General features: G+C 42.8%; 1 protein-coding gene across 1 annotated transcript in view; it reads right to left on the reverse strand.

Annotated features, from left to right (window-relative positions):
• Positions 1-15,544, reverse strand: part of LOC121695858 (ectonucleotide pyrophosphatase/phosphodiesterase family member 3) — a 45,502-nt gene extending 29,958 nt beyond the window's left edge. The window contains exons 1-4 of the mRNA XM_042077012.1: positions 15,367-15,544; positions 14,718-14,805; positions 13,714-13,845; positions 13,192-13,317 (exon numbers count right to left, since the gene is read on the reverse strand). Coding sequence (XP_041932946.1) covers positions 13,192-13,317; positions 13,714-13,845; positions 14,718-14,805; positions 15,367-15,402 — 382 coding nt within the window. The 5' untranslated portion in view covers positions 15,403-15,544. The remainder of the gene's footprint in view (positions 1-13,191; positions 13,318-13,713; positions 13,846-14,717; positions 14,806-15,366) is intronic.
• Between the last annotated feature and the right edge of the window lie 235 nt (positions 15,545-15,779).

Here is a 15,779-nt window from a genome sequence, read left to right on the forward strand (position 1 = left end):
ATGCTGTGGGCTTGCTGGATCAAACCCACTAATGATAAAGAAAACAAAAGGAAGAATGTTTCACAACTAATTAGGGTAAGTGGCAACACGATTGGGTATGAAAAAGAGCATCCCAGAGAGCCAGGGTCTCTTAGAAGTAAAGATGTAGGGGATATTCATCACTCTGTGTAAACTTGTGCGCACAAATGATGAAACAATGTAATTTTAATGCTTCTTAACATGAAATTGTGACGTATTTGGGGAGTTAATCATCGACAGGACATAATATTATTAAAACATTCAGAGAATCCAGAAAACATGTCGGTGCCGTTTAAGTAGTATACTATAGACTATACTACTTAAACGGCACCGAAAATCTAAAAATATCCAGTGGAAACTAGATGGCAGAAGTGTGTAGGCCAATCTGCCCAGCAGCTTTTTCTACTTTGTCACCTACAGAGTTTGACAGGTACGATCTTTCAAAACGCCATGTTATTTCCCATAGACAATCGACGCCAGGAAGTTGGATGGATACGGAAGTTAGAAGGGGGGACTTATTCTGGAGAGGTCTATGTAAGAGGCCTATGCTGACTGCATCAGTGCTCAGAGTATTGTAAAAGTTTATCAATTAATTGTTAATAACTAACTAACTTCTAGTCATATTTCTGGGACTTTCTGGGATAATTATTTCTATTTTGTATTCACTCGTTCAAATGTTCATAGGCCTACAAAGAGGTCACAAGTTCAGGTGAGTGAAAGTTAGAATGGTGGTCATTTCAGACCACTTCAGCGCTTCATAAAATTCTCATAGTTTGAGAACTTTACATTTTCAGAGTTCAGAGTTCACACATTTTTAATAAAATATACTTGTTTTGGGAATGCAAAAGCCTTTTTATTAGTATTTTTTCATTTGAGTTACGTTTTACACTGATATGGCATGATGGCAATATAAACACAGCTAACAATGGTATTAAAGGAGAATTCCGGTGTGATATTGACCTAAAGTGTATTGAAACATGATACCGAGTGTGAACGTATGTCTCATAGCCCATCTCGACTTGTCCCCTGCACTCCAAAATCTGGCGCTAGTTAGCCGATGCTACCAACAACTTTTTCAGTAGTGGTGCTTCGGCATCGGGCTAGCCATGCAAATAAATCACTGTTTTACACCCATTTACGAGGCTCAATGTATCTCCACACTTCATTGGTAGACTTCCGAGGGCCCTGACATTTAAAACGAGACATTGAGAACTTTGAAAAAGCACTGGTAGTTTACTTACAAGACGATTTATACAGACAGTATCTTCACGAAGTTTAGCGTTTGCAGCCATCTTGAATTTAGTCACGATAAGTCGAGCAACGAGTAAGAATGAACAGCTATGATAAGGGATCAGATTCCAAAAATAATTCAGTGGAAATGCATGGATTCCAGTTTCTTCCAGTAGCAGCAACTGGAATCCATGCATTTCCACTGAATTATTTTTGGAATCTGATCCCTTATCATAGCTGTTCATTCTTACTCGTTGCTCGACTTATCGTGACTAAATTCAAGATGGCTGCAAACGCTAAACTTCGTGAAGATACTGTCTGTATAAATCGTCTTGTAAGTAATCTACCAGTGCTTTTTCAAAGTTCTCAATGTCTCGTTTTAAATGTCAGGGCCCTAGGAAGTCTACCAATGAAGTGTGGAGATACATTGAGCCTCGTAAATGGGTGTAAAACAGTGATTTATTTGCACGGCTAGCCCGATGCCGAAGCACCACTATTGAAAAAGATGTTGGTAGCATCGGCTAACTAGCGCCAGATTTTGGAGTGCAGGGGACAAGCCGAGATGGGCTATGAGACATACGTTCACACTCGGTATCATGTTTCGATACACTTTAGGTCAATATCACACCGGAATTCTCCTTTAAATGGCAATAGCCTTTAGATTAAATGGAATGGAATATTCAACTAAGGTAGACTGCTGTTGTTCACAGCACTAAGCTATTTATGGTTACTGATATACTCCGAGTCTCTGGCCCTCTCTTAGAGCCAGGCATAGTAAGCTGGGCCTCGGAAGAAAAAGTTTGGGGACCACTGGCCTACAGCATGGGCATCTTGCACATTTGGCAAAGCACAATTCTGAATCATGTATACAGGTTTTGAGCAACATACTGCCATCCAGGCAATGTCTTTTCCAGGGACGACCTTGCATATTTCAGGAAAACAATGGCAAAATTAATTCTGCACATATTTAAATAGTATTTCTCTATAAAGGAAGAGTCCAGGTGCTAAGATGGCCTGTCTGCAGTCCAGATTTGTCAAATTAGGTGCATAATGGAATGAAAAACATGACTAGGGATACACCTTACTGTTTAGCAACTGAAATCCTATATCGAGGAGTAATGGGACAACTTTCATTTTCAAAACTGAAAATTAATTCTGCACATATTTAAATAGTATTTCTCCATAGAGGAAGAGTCCAGGTGCTAAGATGGCCTGTCAGCAGTCCAGATTTGTCAAATTAGGTGCATAATGAGAATTCATTGTTTTCCCTCCCGCCCACACACACATCTTCACTGTCATCACTCACATACATCATACATACAGTACTCTGCTTGCAATAGTAAGTCCCTTCATCATACTTGCAGTACACTGCCCCCCCTTTCCCCTACATACACAGCACATTATTTCATCAGGAAGCTTCTCCAACACACATCCCCAACATACTTACAGCACACTGCCCCCCCCCCCCCCCCCCCCCCCAATACACAGCACATTGTCTCATGAGGAAGCTTCTCCAACACACATATTGCACACTGCCCTCTCCCCACATACACAGCACACTATCCCATCTCCCCGGTCATCCCCCCAACACACACACCAAGACCCCTGGCAGTTGGGTTAACCCCTTGAGTCGTGGATCTGCCCAAGGTTTCTTCCTTGGTAAGGGAGTTTTTCCTTGCCCCTGTTGCTCTTGGGTGCTTCTTGTTGGTGCCCCCCCCCCCCCACCTTTCTTATGCAGCCCTTGCCACTTAATCTACAGTACTAAACCCCTCTTCTACTGCACTTTTTACCCCCCCCCCCCCATAAATGCACAAATAGGCTGACACCAGACATAATTTCACTGCATTTCTTGCTTCCAGTAACTATATGCATGTGACAATAAACTTCCTTGTATCCTTGTATCTTTGTAGATGGTCTCCTCAGTTCATAAACATTTATAGAATTTTGTTAAATGAAGAGGTGAAGCAGCACAGTGGTAAACATGCTCCCGTCCCAACTTTTCAAAATTAGCATATATTTTCCATGAAATAGTCCAAATTTTCATTTTCAACATTTGATGTTGTCTAAGTCCTTTTTGCTGCTAAATATGGGTTTACGAGACATGCATATTATCATATTCTGTTTTTACTTGCATTTTACATAACATCCCAACTTTTTCTGTTTTGGGGTTGTAGTTGTTGCTGTATTATTAGCCTATACATGGATTTCCATGGAACGTCACGAAAACATGCGTGCACAACCAAGAGGCAGAAAGCAGCATAGAACAGCATAGAGCAATGCAAAAGAGCAAAAGAATAAAATGAGTTTTTGTGCTGAAAACTGCACCAATTCAAAATCACGATGGTTAGAGAATGTTAAATATGTTCAATATCCCTAACGAAATGCATGTCTTCGCAAAAAATAACAAAATACAATGTTATATTAATAATCCAAATGAACGTCAAACTTTGAAATATAGTCTTAAATTAGATGTTATGATCATTGAGACAACAGGGGTATACAAAAAAATCCAATTGTAGTTTACAGCAGCCGACTATTTAGGTTAAGTTTATAACGTTGTGGACGGCCACCAAGCGTCTTCTGCCTCAAGGCTGCGCGCGCATCTAGTTTTGTTGGTAAACGGGAAACCCGTGTATACAGAGCTAAAACACATTTAAACTAAGATATCAAAAGTCAAAGACCCATTTTTGTATTCTGCATTAAATACAGGTGCATCTCAAAGTCCATTGTCCTGCCCAGACTGAGAGATTAAAGTCTCAGGAAACCTTTGCCGATATTTTTTTCTACTTAATCAGCTGAATAGAGGTCTTCTCAGGACTATTTTTCATTATAAATTATGTGGTCGTGGTTGTGTAGTGGTCTATTTAGGCTAGCATGCAGTAGCCAGAAACGTTGTGGGTATGATTCCTGTCACCATTGTGCCCTTGACCAAGGCACTTTACCCTGAGTTGCTCTGGGGAGACTGGCCTTTGTAATAATTGACATAACAGTGTCAGCCAAATGAATAAATGATGTTCTAATCATCAAGATAAAAAAAAACATATTTGTTGTAAGAGTGTACACAGTAGGCCTATAACAAAAGCAATGTGTTAGAACAAATTACATTTCTGTAATTTATTTCAAAAAGTGAATCTTTCATTATAACGTAAGTTATGTCCATAACTATGGATCTATGAGACCAACCGATGACCGTCACCACGGTCTACACCTTGAATGATGCCATTCTTCTACCTTTTCTCGAGACCATTATATCAACAATGTCATGTGACTGACCTGGAGGCTGTCCCGCAGTCATATAATGCATTCAAGGACATGCCTCTTCCTCTTGCCTGGAACGCCTCAGCTCGTTCCGAGCGACAAGAGATGGTGACGGTCATCGGTCGGTCTCATAGATCCATAGTTATGGACATAACTTACGATCTATTTCGACCTCCCTCAGACCGTCACCACGGTCTACACCTTGGATGACTAGTCCCAACAGTGTCGCGAGGACAGAAGACTACTCATCACCAGTCAGGTCGGCCACCAACATAACAGTGGAGCCGATAGTGGCAGATGTCACATTGACTCGTTAAAGTCTGGCAGGGATCCATGGAGTACTCCAGGATGCCGCTGCACATGCCACCAATAGAATGAGACGGCTATATTCCGTGTGGAATGAGCCGCCAGGCTTTAAGGGATTAGGAAACACTGCCCAGAGAAGGCCTGAATAATTGTCTCCACCAACTGGTGGGTCAAACGGTGTGTAGACACTGGGTGAACCAGCAACTTACCCCCATAGCACCGAAAGCTGTGTGTGTGCACCTGTCAACGCATGTGTGATCAACACAAGCTCCCAATGCCTTGACTGGGCATAGAGCATTAAGAGCCCCTTCAGCTTGGCAAGCTGGCTCAGGGCAAAATAGCTCCAGTTCAATGACATGGTTAACTGACTGAGGGTTCATCCCCTAAGGGAAGAATAATGGTTTCCACCTCAAGCATAGCTCACTTGCCATCTTGGCAGAGCATGTGGCCAAACATGCAGTTTTATGCAACACAAACTTGATGCCCCAGGGGTCCACCTGGGGTTGCACTCAAAGGCCTCACCACCCAGGGGAGGTTGCAGGATTGAGCTCTCAAAAATCTGCCTGGATGCAGGTAGTCAGCTTTTTCAGGAACTGCGACCCCATAGGGTCTTCTCCAACAGACAAACCTTCTACAGTGCCATGGGACACCAAGGCATAGACTTACAGGATACTGGATCAGCTGCCTTCCCCACATCCCAAAGGGAGTGAAGAAAGTGTAGCACCAAGCATTGGATGTCACTGGATCTAACCCCAGGCCCTGCCACCATGAGGAGAACAATTCCCATCTCTGCTGGAAATGCTTGGCAATACTCATGGGCTCAGTTACAGCCAGTTTTAACTCTGAGAAGGGCTGAGGATAGCGGGACCAGATGACAGCTTGACTGGAATTCGAGATTCCGAGCTTCTGGCACTGCTTTGAGTGAGGCCAGGCATGGAAATGTCCACAGCCGAGGTTTCTGAGTAACTTAGCAGCCACGCTGAGCCCTTAAGCCCGCTTTGTGGTCGATATGGTACATAGCAGCAGAGCTGTCTGTCCGCACAAAGACATGCTTGCCCTGTATACAAGAGAAGAGAGCCCTCAGGGTGAAATGCACAGCCCCCAGCTCCAGAAGACTGATGTGCCCCATGTTCCATCCTTACTGTTATAGGGACCCTAAAACAAGATGGAGGCCGAAATTGGAAACTCCAATGGGTGGGGGAGTGGCAACGTAGTGGCCAAAGAGCTGGGCCAGCCAGCAGCAGCCCCCAGCCCGACAAGCCTCCTAGTTAATATGAGGACATGGCCATTCCAATATCACGGGTGAGTTAGGAATGGGTAGACAGCAGCATCCAACAAGTTCTTGGTGTCTGGACCACTAGCGCTACCAGACTTTCTGATAGCTCCTAACAAAACAGCCAAAGCAGTCTCAGCACAGGCTTCACTATACACATTGTCACTAGCAGACCCAGAGCTCTGAAGCTGGAAGGAACCAAAGTTAAGCAAAAACCCAGCTACATCTGGCCTCTCTTCTCAATAGGAGAGCCAGTGTACAGAGGAAGATGGACTCTGTATCAGCCATATGTGGTTCCTGGAAAGGTGGCAGGTGGACAGGGAAAGTTCCTGCTGCCTAACCTGCCATGGATGGAGCTGGCCCTTGGGAGTGAGCGTCCCCTGGCCACTCAGTCAATCAGGCCCCAAATAGAGGCCGGAATCTTTAACTGCATGTCCTCTTCCCCTACTAATTGCCTAGAGGGGGGAATTAAGCTACGGCCCTCTATGGCTCTTTTCCTCCTATACCTATAGGAGTGCACACAATGCTGTCTGCGTGAGTGACGATCATGGATACTGTCCTGCTCTCCATCACAGGTGGGAGGAGGAACAGTCACTGCATGGGGATGTTCAACCAGGCCAGACCGCATTCCATGGGCATTCTTCTGTGAGATGCACTTTGCCCAAACATGGTTAACACTTCCTGTCTGTCCATGATTGTGCCGCAAATGGGGCAAGTATTTGGTGCCATAGTATTGTCAGACGGTAACAGAACCCTTTTACCACTGCACCATTGCTGTGAATGGTTCCAAACATAACCTAATCCCATGTTAAAATTAACCATTTTAAAAGATTGTAAACTCAAAGTTAAATAAACTCACCACTCATGTATGTGTACATACACGGGAGAAATACAGCCTCCACTCACAAGAACGTATGAGGGGAACATAGCAACCAATTTAACAGCTGTGTAAAGGGGGGGGGGGGGGGGGGGGGTATAGACCCTGACGGAAAAATATGAACAGTTACAATTACAATTACATCACACACACCTCCACTCTTGTATGTGAACATACAAAGGGGCAATAGACATCCACTCTTGCACACGGATGTGCGAGGGGAATATAGCAATAATCTCACCAGTTGCGCACAACAGTTAATGAGATAGTAATTTAACCGAACAAAAGGGCTTTGCACCTCCGGTGCTTGGGCCCTAACGCTGGAAAACTAAGTAAAGTGAATCTTTACTGGAGAACAAACTTCTTTTACTGCATGTGAACACACCATTTAGGATGGGAGAACAGAAAGACTCTCAGTACGCGGACGTACTGCTAGACAGGAGAACAAAGACTTCCCACTACATGTGAACACTTGGCCTGCACGCCATTTATGCTGAGAAAACAGAAACACTCACCACTCACCATACACCAACACACTGCCTAGGCAGACAAACATCCCCACTGCGTCTAAACGCCCTGTTTAGGCTAGTAAACAGAGAGACTTACTATGCGAGAACACACAGCTCTAGCTACTCCTGCTGCATTTGAAAAGACTGTTTAGGCCGCAGGACCAAAAAGGCTTATCGTGCGCGAACGCACTGCTTAAATAGGGAAATGTTAAGGTTAGCCGACTAGAATGAAAGACAAGCCGCAACCAACCGTGCGCGAACACGCCGTATAGGCCAGTAAACTGAGAGACTTACTGTGTGCGAACACACTGCTCAGACAGTGATACATACTGCCCAGTAAACAAAAAAGACTTACTGTGCGCAAACACACTGCTTTCTATACTCCTGCTGTATTTGAGCCGACGGTTCAGGCCGCCGGACCAAAAAGGCTTACCATGCGCGAACGCACTGCTTAAACTGGGAAATGTTAAGGTTAGAAGACTAGAACCGAAGACAAGCTGCAACCCAACGCGCACGAACACGTCGTATAGACCAGTAAACTGAGAGACTTACTGTGCGCCAACACACTGCTTCCTTTTTATTAATGCTGTATGTCATGGATACCGAGTTATTTTAGGCTGCAGGACCGAAAAGGGTTACTGTGCGCGAACACACTGCTTAGGCAGGGGGACAGCTCTCCTCCTACTGCCTGTGAACACCACCGTTTAGGCTGGATGAGCAGAAAGACTCACTGTGCACAAGTTTTTTTTTTTTTTTTAATTTAAGGCCATTTCAGCAACTAAGGCTATTTAATGGCCAGAGCATTGTGTGTTATAGAAGCTTAAATATTTTTAAAACTATGCTAGTCAGAAATTCTTAAACCTTCAAAGGTGGGACAATGCACCGCTCAGATTGGATAACAAACTTTTCTCCCACTGCATCCTTACTATGCGCGAACACATTACTCAGACCAGTGGCGGAACAAGTCAGAGCCGGGCCGGGGGCGGGTCACATGACCGGGCCCTTTATTAAACTCATCATAACATAATTTTACAACATAGGCTACACATGCCCGCAACAGTGGGTCTTACAAGCGTCAGCGCCACGGAGAGCAACTATGTAATTTTGAAGTCCATCGAACCAAGAGAACAACAAAAACATTAGGCTACATGACCCCTAATAATAAAACAACAATAATACGCAGCACTATTTGAAGGGCATACGAAGAGCCTTGCCCTCCGCGAATTCGTCCACGATGCTCTGTGTAAGCCTATGTCCATTTTCTTTGCTCTCTCATTCTCTATGGACAACATGGCAAGTCCACTCAGTCTCTCCTGTCCCACTGTGCTCCTCAAGTGGTTTTTAATGGTCTTTAACTTGGAGAATGACCGCTCAGAGGTTGCAACGGTGACGGGAAGAGTCAAAAATAAAATTAGGGCGGTGCAAATCTCACTGAATGCATAAGTTACTGCTGGGTGGTTGGATTGGCGGAGCGAGGGGGTGGCTTCGGGGGCTCAAGCCCCGAATCTCTTTTTAAAAGCCCCGAATCTTTTTTTGTATGTGTTTTCAATTTCCAACGATTTCTAATTTAACTTCCCCTCGGTTTCTCTAAATGTTACAAAATGTATCCTAGGCCTACTATTACTGAGCAAATATCCCTTACTTTCAAAGCCCAATATTGACAGATAATCTGATTTCCCACACAAATCTGATTTCCCTGAGTTCAGAGCGGCGCAGTCAGTTTAAACAGCAAGCCGGTAAGAAAAACTATTGTCAAGACATTAGGGAATTAGGCTACTGTACCCCGGAATACAAAAATAAACTTCAGAAAGACAGAAAGTTTGTTGTACTGTATTCTGTAGTCTGTATTCTGTAGTCTCAATGACCGAATCAGTATACCTGTTGTCGAGTCCGTTCAATTCATTTATTGTAGGCTATAGTCTAGGCAAATATGAAACGGAGATGTAACGTACCGGCGGGATTTTGAACTTGCATGTTTCATGCATTTTAGGGCAAAAAATACCATGGGATTAATGTGTTCTCCATTTGAGGAACGTAATCAATTGCGGACGTGCACAGACTCAGACACAGAGCGCATAGGCCTAGGTTAGGCTACTTTCACTTTCTAGAGCGCATTCATCAGGCTACGTAAAAGATGCTTCATACCAAAACAACGATCAAACATTATCAAATGTATCATGACGTGTTGTCACAAAGACTTACTCCAATTAGAAAATCGAAACCAAAATCATGTAAGTGTAAGTGTTCTCTCATTGACGCCTGTAGGAGACAATATCGTTGATCCAATTTTGTAAATTTGCACGTCGTAAAGTTCAATATGAGAGTTAAAATAAAGCCAGTCATACAGCAGAACATTTTATTCAATATTTTACACCTACTAAATCATCAAAGTAAATTTTAAAACTTTTCAGCAACCGTGAGTCATAACTCGTCCTGACTGGGGCAACCTATAAGCCTAATACGTCCCACTCTGATGAAAATGATTGAAAAGAAACCGTTTGCATGATCTTAGCTCCTCCGGCCTTGTGCCGTGGGAGAGGCCCGCCCCACCTTACCCGGAGGTGGGGGAGGGGCGCCCTCGCACCGGGCCCCTGCGGGTCCCGGGCCGGGGGCGTGCCGCACCTCCCGCACCCCCTCAAGCTCCGCCCCTGACTCAGACAGAAAAACAAGCTGTATACCCACTGCGCACAAATGCGCTGTTTAGGCCAGCAAACCGAAAGACTCACTGTGCACGAATGCACTGCTTAGACAAAACAACTTTTCTCATATTGCATTGCATGTGAATACGCCGTTTAGGCTGGAGGAACAGAAAGACTAACTGTGCGCGAACACACTGCTTGGACAGGAGAACATCTGTTCCCATATACTGTTGATTTAGGTCGGAAGACCAGAAGTGCATGCGCGACCATTGATTGTGCGCGAATGCACCGCTTGGAGAACAAGCCTTTTCTCCTAACCTACTGCATGTGAAGACACGGTAAGCTAGTAAATTAAAAGACTCACTGTGCGCGAACACACTGCTTTAGCTATACAACTCCAAAAGCCCTTACGTTTCGTAATGAATTTAGGCTGATTACCATCCCTGCACACCTGTGTGTAAATCCTTAACAGGGCGAAAGTTAGTCTTGACCACCCTGCCAATTATCAGCCTTTGTTTTCTAAACAAAGCATCATTCACGCGGCTTGTAAGATCAAAAAGCGCGGAGAGAAACACAACAGGTGTCAACAATTAAACCGGCTACACTAGCTTGCATTCAACAAGCCGCCGGTAACGTTCTACCGTGAAGGCGAAAGTAAACGCCTCACTAGAACGAATGTCAAAGGGAAAACCAGTTTGAATCCTCAGGGACCAAAGGCACCTGCACGATAACGCGGCGGATTACTGGCTTCTAATGAAATCATACTCACCGGTCTCAGAATTGAGGCAAGAAAGGCAAAGAGGAAGAGGCATGTCCCTGAATGCATTATATTACTGCGGGACAGTGTTGTGTGTAACGAGTTACAAAGTAACAAGTTACAGTAACGTAACTACTTTTTTGAGTAAAAAGTAGTGTAACGCGTTACTACTGAAAATTTGGTAACGTAACGTAGTTCCTTTTTCATATCGGCGCAACGTTACTTTTCCCAGGGACAGATTTGACAGCGACGCTGCTTTCTCAGTTGCGTGCTTGCGCAATAGGCACAAGCTCCACACAGCAGCCTACGTGACAGAGGCTGGTAGCATGAAGTGCAATCATAGCTCCACACGGTACGTGACAGAGGCTGGTGGCAATGAAGAGCAATCATAGCAAGCGAGACGCAGCCAAAGCTAACTTCTGAGGGATGGAGGTAGCCTAGTACTTCGAACTAGCCTAGCCTAGCCTAGAAATCTAGACGCACCCTAGCGGCAGAAAAATATGGGTCTGGCTCGTCAGGCTAAGCCTAGCCTACACTGTCCCCTGATTTTGTCTACTGCCGTTAACGGCCAGCCTATTGATACGAGCACAAGCTTTTCACCAAATTTCGGAGGAGCGCCTGTTTAATGAAAGAGTATAAGGCTATAAAAAAAGCCCTCATATATTTTGTGTTCGCCTATATGCCCAAGATGTAGCGAGGCTATGTTATTTGATATTGTTTCATAGGGCTTTAGTGGTGGTGTTGAAGCCTACAGTATAAGCCCAATGTTTTCTTGTCAAGTGCTCTGTTTGTGGCATTTTTTATAATAAAGAGCACAAAATAAATACCTGTTATGTCCTCCATAGTAGAACTTTATGTAGGCCTACACATTTAGGAACAGATAATGGTCTCGAGAAAAGGTAGAAGCAGGGCCGTAGTCACCATAGACATTGAGGGGGACGTGTCCCCCCCAATATTCAAATATGACCAAAATGTCCCCCCCAATGTTCGGACATAGAAAAATAAAGAAAGAATAAAGCGCTATACTAGGCCTACAGGAAATCAACACGTATCTGAAATGTAATCAAACGTAAATAACGCACAAATTAGTGACCTATGGTTCCAGAGTAGCCTACACCCCTGAGTGGTTTGTCCTGGTGATTTTCCGTTTTTCGTTAGTGGCGTGCGCTATCAAAAGCTTCCATTTACTGCACCCTACTGCGGTGAGGTAGGGCTGTCAACAATATCGCAAAAGCTACCGGAACAATTTTCACAAAACTTCTTGGAAAGGTGTAGCACAGGCTAAGGAAATCCCATTGGAGCCGATCAGACTGAAAGGGAACATTTTCCATATTGTAGCCTATTCTCGCAATGATAGCGAAAGGAAACGTTTCATTTTAAATGATGAATTTGTGCAAGCCTGTGTCATTTCTTTCACGTCTTTAATGCATTCATATGCTAGTAGTAATTACCGTGTATAGCCCTCTTAGAAATGATTGTTGCATCTTGCATATTATTTAGATGCGCACTCAATCGCGCATCCATGCAGGCAAAACGTGATCAAATGTGGCGACGTTTACAATACGTGATAGCCTAGTTAATGTGAATCGCGGACAATAACCAAAGAAAGGAATTTGCTTCTGTTTGGGGGTCCCTCAGACCCCACCACAGATTTGGTCCCCCCCAATGTTGACATCATGACTACAGCCTTGGGTAGAAGGATGGCATCATTCAAGGTGTAGACCGTGGTGACGGTCTGAGGGAGGTCGAAATAGATTCTAGATTCATTACATATAGAGTGGAATATTTACATCTTTCAATATTCAATATTTCAGTATTTCAAAATATTAAAATAAAAAGGTTATAATACAGATATGTTTCCTGAACCTTTAAAGGAGAAATCTGGTGATTTTTCACATAGATCTCTGTTTCTCGAGGTCTCAGAGTACTGTCCGTATGAAAAAATGAAAACAATCGGTTTTGCTTAGCTTGAGTTGCTGCAGCCAGCAGCTAAAGCACCCAGGCAGCTACAGCGCTACATTCTGGGGGCATCTTTGTGACCCCCATGTTCACTTTTTGAAATAAATTCTAGAGAAAAAATAACTTCCATGATATTCTATTTTTTTAGATGCACCTGTATATTAAGACATCAACATTTAGAGATGCCAATTAACATTTTGTTTTAATAACAGCGATTAGTAAAATAAGATTAGTACATATCCTTTAGGAAGAAGAAGAAACTCTTTGAGTGTGTTGATTGTCTGGTTCATTTAGGGTGCATACATTTTGATAAACAGTATGTCAAGTGGATATTTGGGGTTATACCCTCATATTTATGTCCTTACCATGGCAGACACTTTGGAAGTTGGTGCAGCAATCTCCTGCACTCATGCAATCAACAGAGCAGTGGCAATTACTCCCTTCCAGCCTCTTTTCACCACACCGTTGGTTAGTGCATTCCCACTGCTCCACTATACAAATTGAAAAAGATGTAGGAGTGTGTGTGTGTTTGTGTTTGTGTGTATGTTTTTGTGAGTGTGTGTGTGTGTGTGTGTGTGTGTGGCAGGGGGTTAGCATCAAGTCAACCATGACAGTCACCATTGTGTTATCCTTATATCCTTATTGTTAGAGTTCCTCTTTGAGACATGTTCAATAGATATGCTCAACAGCCTTATCTGATTTCAGATAAAAGCAAAGAATGAATCCTGCGTCAGAGGTCAATTATTGTATTGTTTTATAACAGCAGCACGTTCATGGAAGAAGATTATCGCTGAGATTAGACCACATGTCATAGTCCCCAATAGGAGGTAAAAAACTATTAGATTTAAGCTTTTGCCATCATCAGGAGGACATGAATGAGAACTCACTTGGCTGAAGACAGATGTCTTGGAAATCATAACAACAGCTGTTAGCAGTGTGGCATTGTTGGTCACAACGACAACCAGGTGTCTCCTCATCAAAGGGCTCATAGCAGCGGCCCATACAGGAAGTGTGTATAACTGCAGGGACCAAAGAAGAGACATTCTGAGGCTACGTTTATACGGTGACGATGAAAAGAGAAGACGCAGAAGTGGCGTCTCGTCTTCATTTTTTTATTCGCGTTTAGACGAGCATTCTCAGGGGGAAATCTTTGTTTATATGAAGACGCAAGAGTATGTGATATTCGATTGGATATGGGTGGTTGACATGACATGGCCTTTTTTTGGTCCAATGTGTCAAAGATAGATAAATTATAAAAAAATATATCAAAAACTATGGTGATATTGTTCAGAAAATGCTTTTTTATATGAACATACAGAGCATTCATGGGATTAATCTTCCATTTTTTCACAATTTTCAGCCAAACCAGAAAAAGCTCATATGTCGTGACTGTCCCAGTCACATTTCACAAATTTTGATTTTGAATAAAAACAAGAAAATTAATTCATTTTCTGTTTATTCAATAATATATTGATAACCCAGATGCCTACTTGTGAGTCTGCTTGACTAAAAGGACACTGAAAGTTACAAGGTTAGTTTTCTCTCTTCATGTTTTCAAAAAAATCAAGTATAATCAAGTGGTTTGTTGATTTGTTGTGATACTGGTCAGAGTGTGTCAAGAGAGGAATTTTTTACATGCTCAGCAGTAAAAGATTTTAATGAGTCATTGAGAAATGTGGGATTCCAATCTGTTCTCAAGTTTGCTAAATTAGCTCCAGCTCTCTGACAACAACCAGGGTGAATGTGCCTTCACCATATGAGTGGAATGAGTCTCTTGCAATGCGTCAAATTGAAAAGGAAAAAAAATAAAAAATACTTTCCACTGACTGATTTGTTTCCTTGATGTATGACATGGGTAAATGTGATTCCCAGTCTTGTTACAAAGGCTTACCCTTTTTCTTACAGTCCTCCAACTGGAGCCCCAATCCCAGTCCAAGTCCCAAGATGATGGTTACTATGGCAACTGCTAAAACACCTATCTGAACACATGCACACACAAACATCAACTGACACTGACCCAAGTTGAATATTGAATCATATGACTCTCAAAAAATCTGAGTGACTGCCTGTGATTAACAACAGTATAACAGTGCTGAAACTGAACTGAACGAGTACCACTTGAAACTTGAAAATGAAAAGTTCATTCAAACTATTACAGACAGCATCAACCCACCCACCCACATTAAATTAGACACATTAAATTAGAACCATAGCAGAACATTAAATAAGAACCATAGCAGGATACCACAACACAGAAAGCATTTTGTTACAGTATGAAAACCAGATATTTACAGCCTAAAAATCTGTTGTCTAATCTATTAACTGAAGGCACACATATAAGTCAAAAATTTGGGGTCACTTAGAAATTTCCATTCCACTCCATTCCATTATAGACAGAATACCAGTTGCATTGTTTTTTTAATCATAGCAGCAGTTTCCAGATTACATTATGTGCTTCATAATTACATTGAAATTTCGGATTGGAAGTGACCCCAAACTTTTGACCGGTAGTGTATGTAGTAGTTTACTTCAGTACTTACAATGATTTTCTTCTGGGAAACCTGCTTTAGTTCCATGCTTGGGATGAGGAAGACCCTGCTCTGAGTGAGACTTAAGAAATGCTGAACTCTGGCACGGGAATATCCAAGACGAGCCGCATTGCTTATCAAGGTAACTTATTACCTATCCTCTACACACACACACACACATACACATGCGCTTGCACGCACGCACGCACACACACACACACACACACACACACACACACACACACACACACACACAGACACACACACAGAATTACATGGTCCTAATTCACAATTGTTCACATACAAAATATAAGACCAAATGTAATTTGTTATATTATGTTATTTCAGACAAATACAGGAAATGCTATGGGAACTAGTGTTAAAGTGTGACACAGTATTGTTATTTTCTCTTTTTAATGAATAAT

The sequence above is a fragment of the Alosa sapidissima genome, chromosome 21 (assembly GCF_018492685.1).
Source record: "Alosa sapidissima isolate fAloSap1 chromosome 21, fAloSap1.pri, whole genome shotgun sequence".
In the NCBI taxonomy this organism is placed as follows: Eukaryota; Metazoa; Chordata; class Actinopteri; order Clupeiformes; family Clupeidae; genus Alosa; species Alosa sapidissima.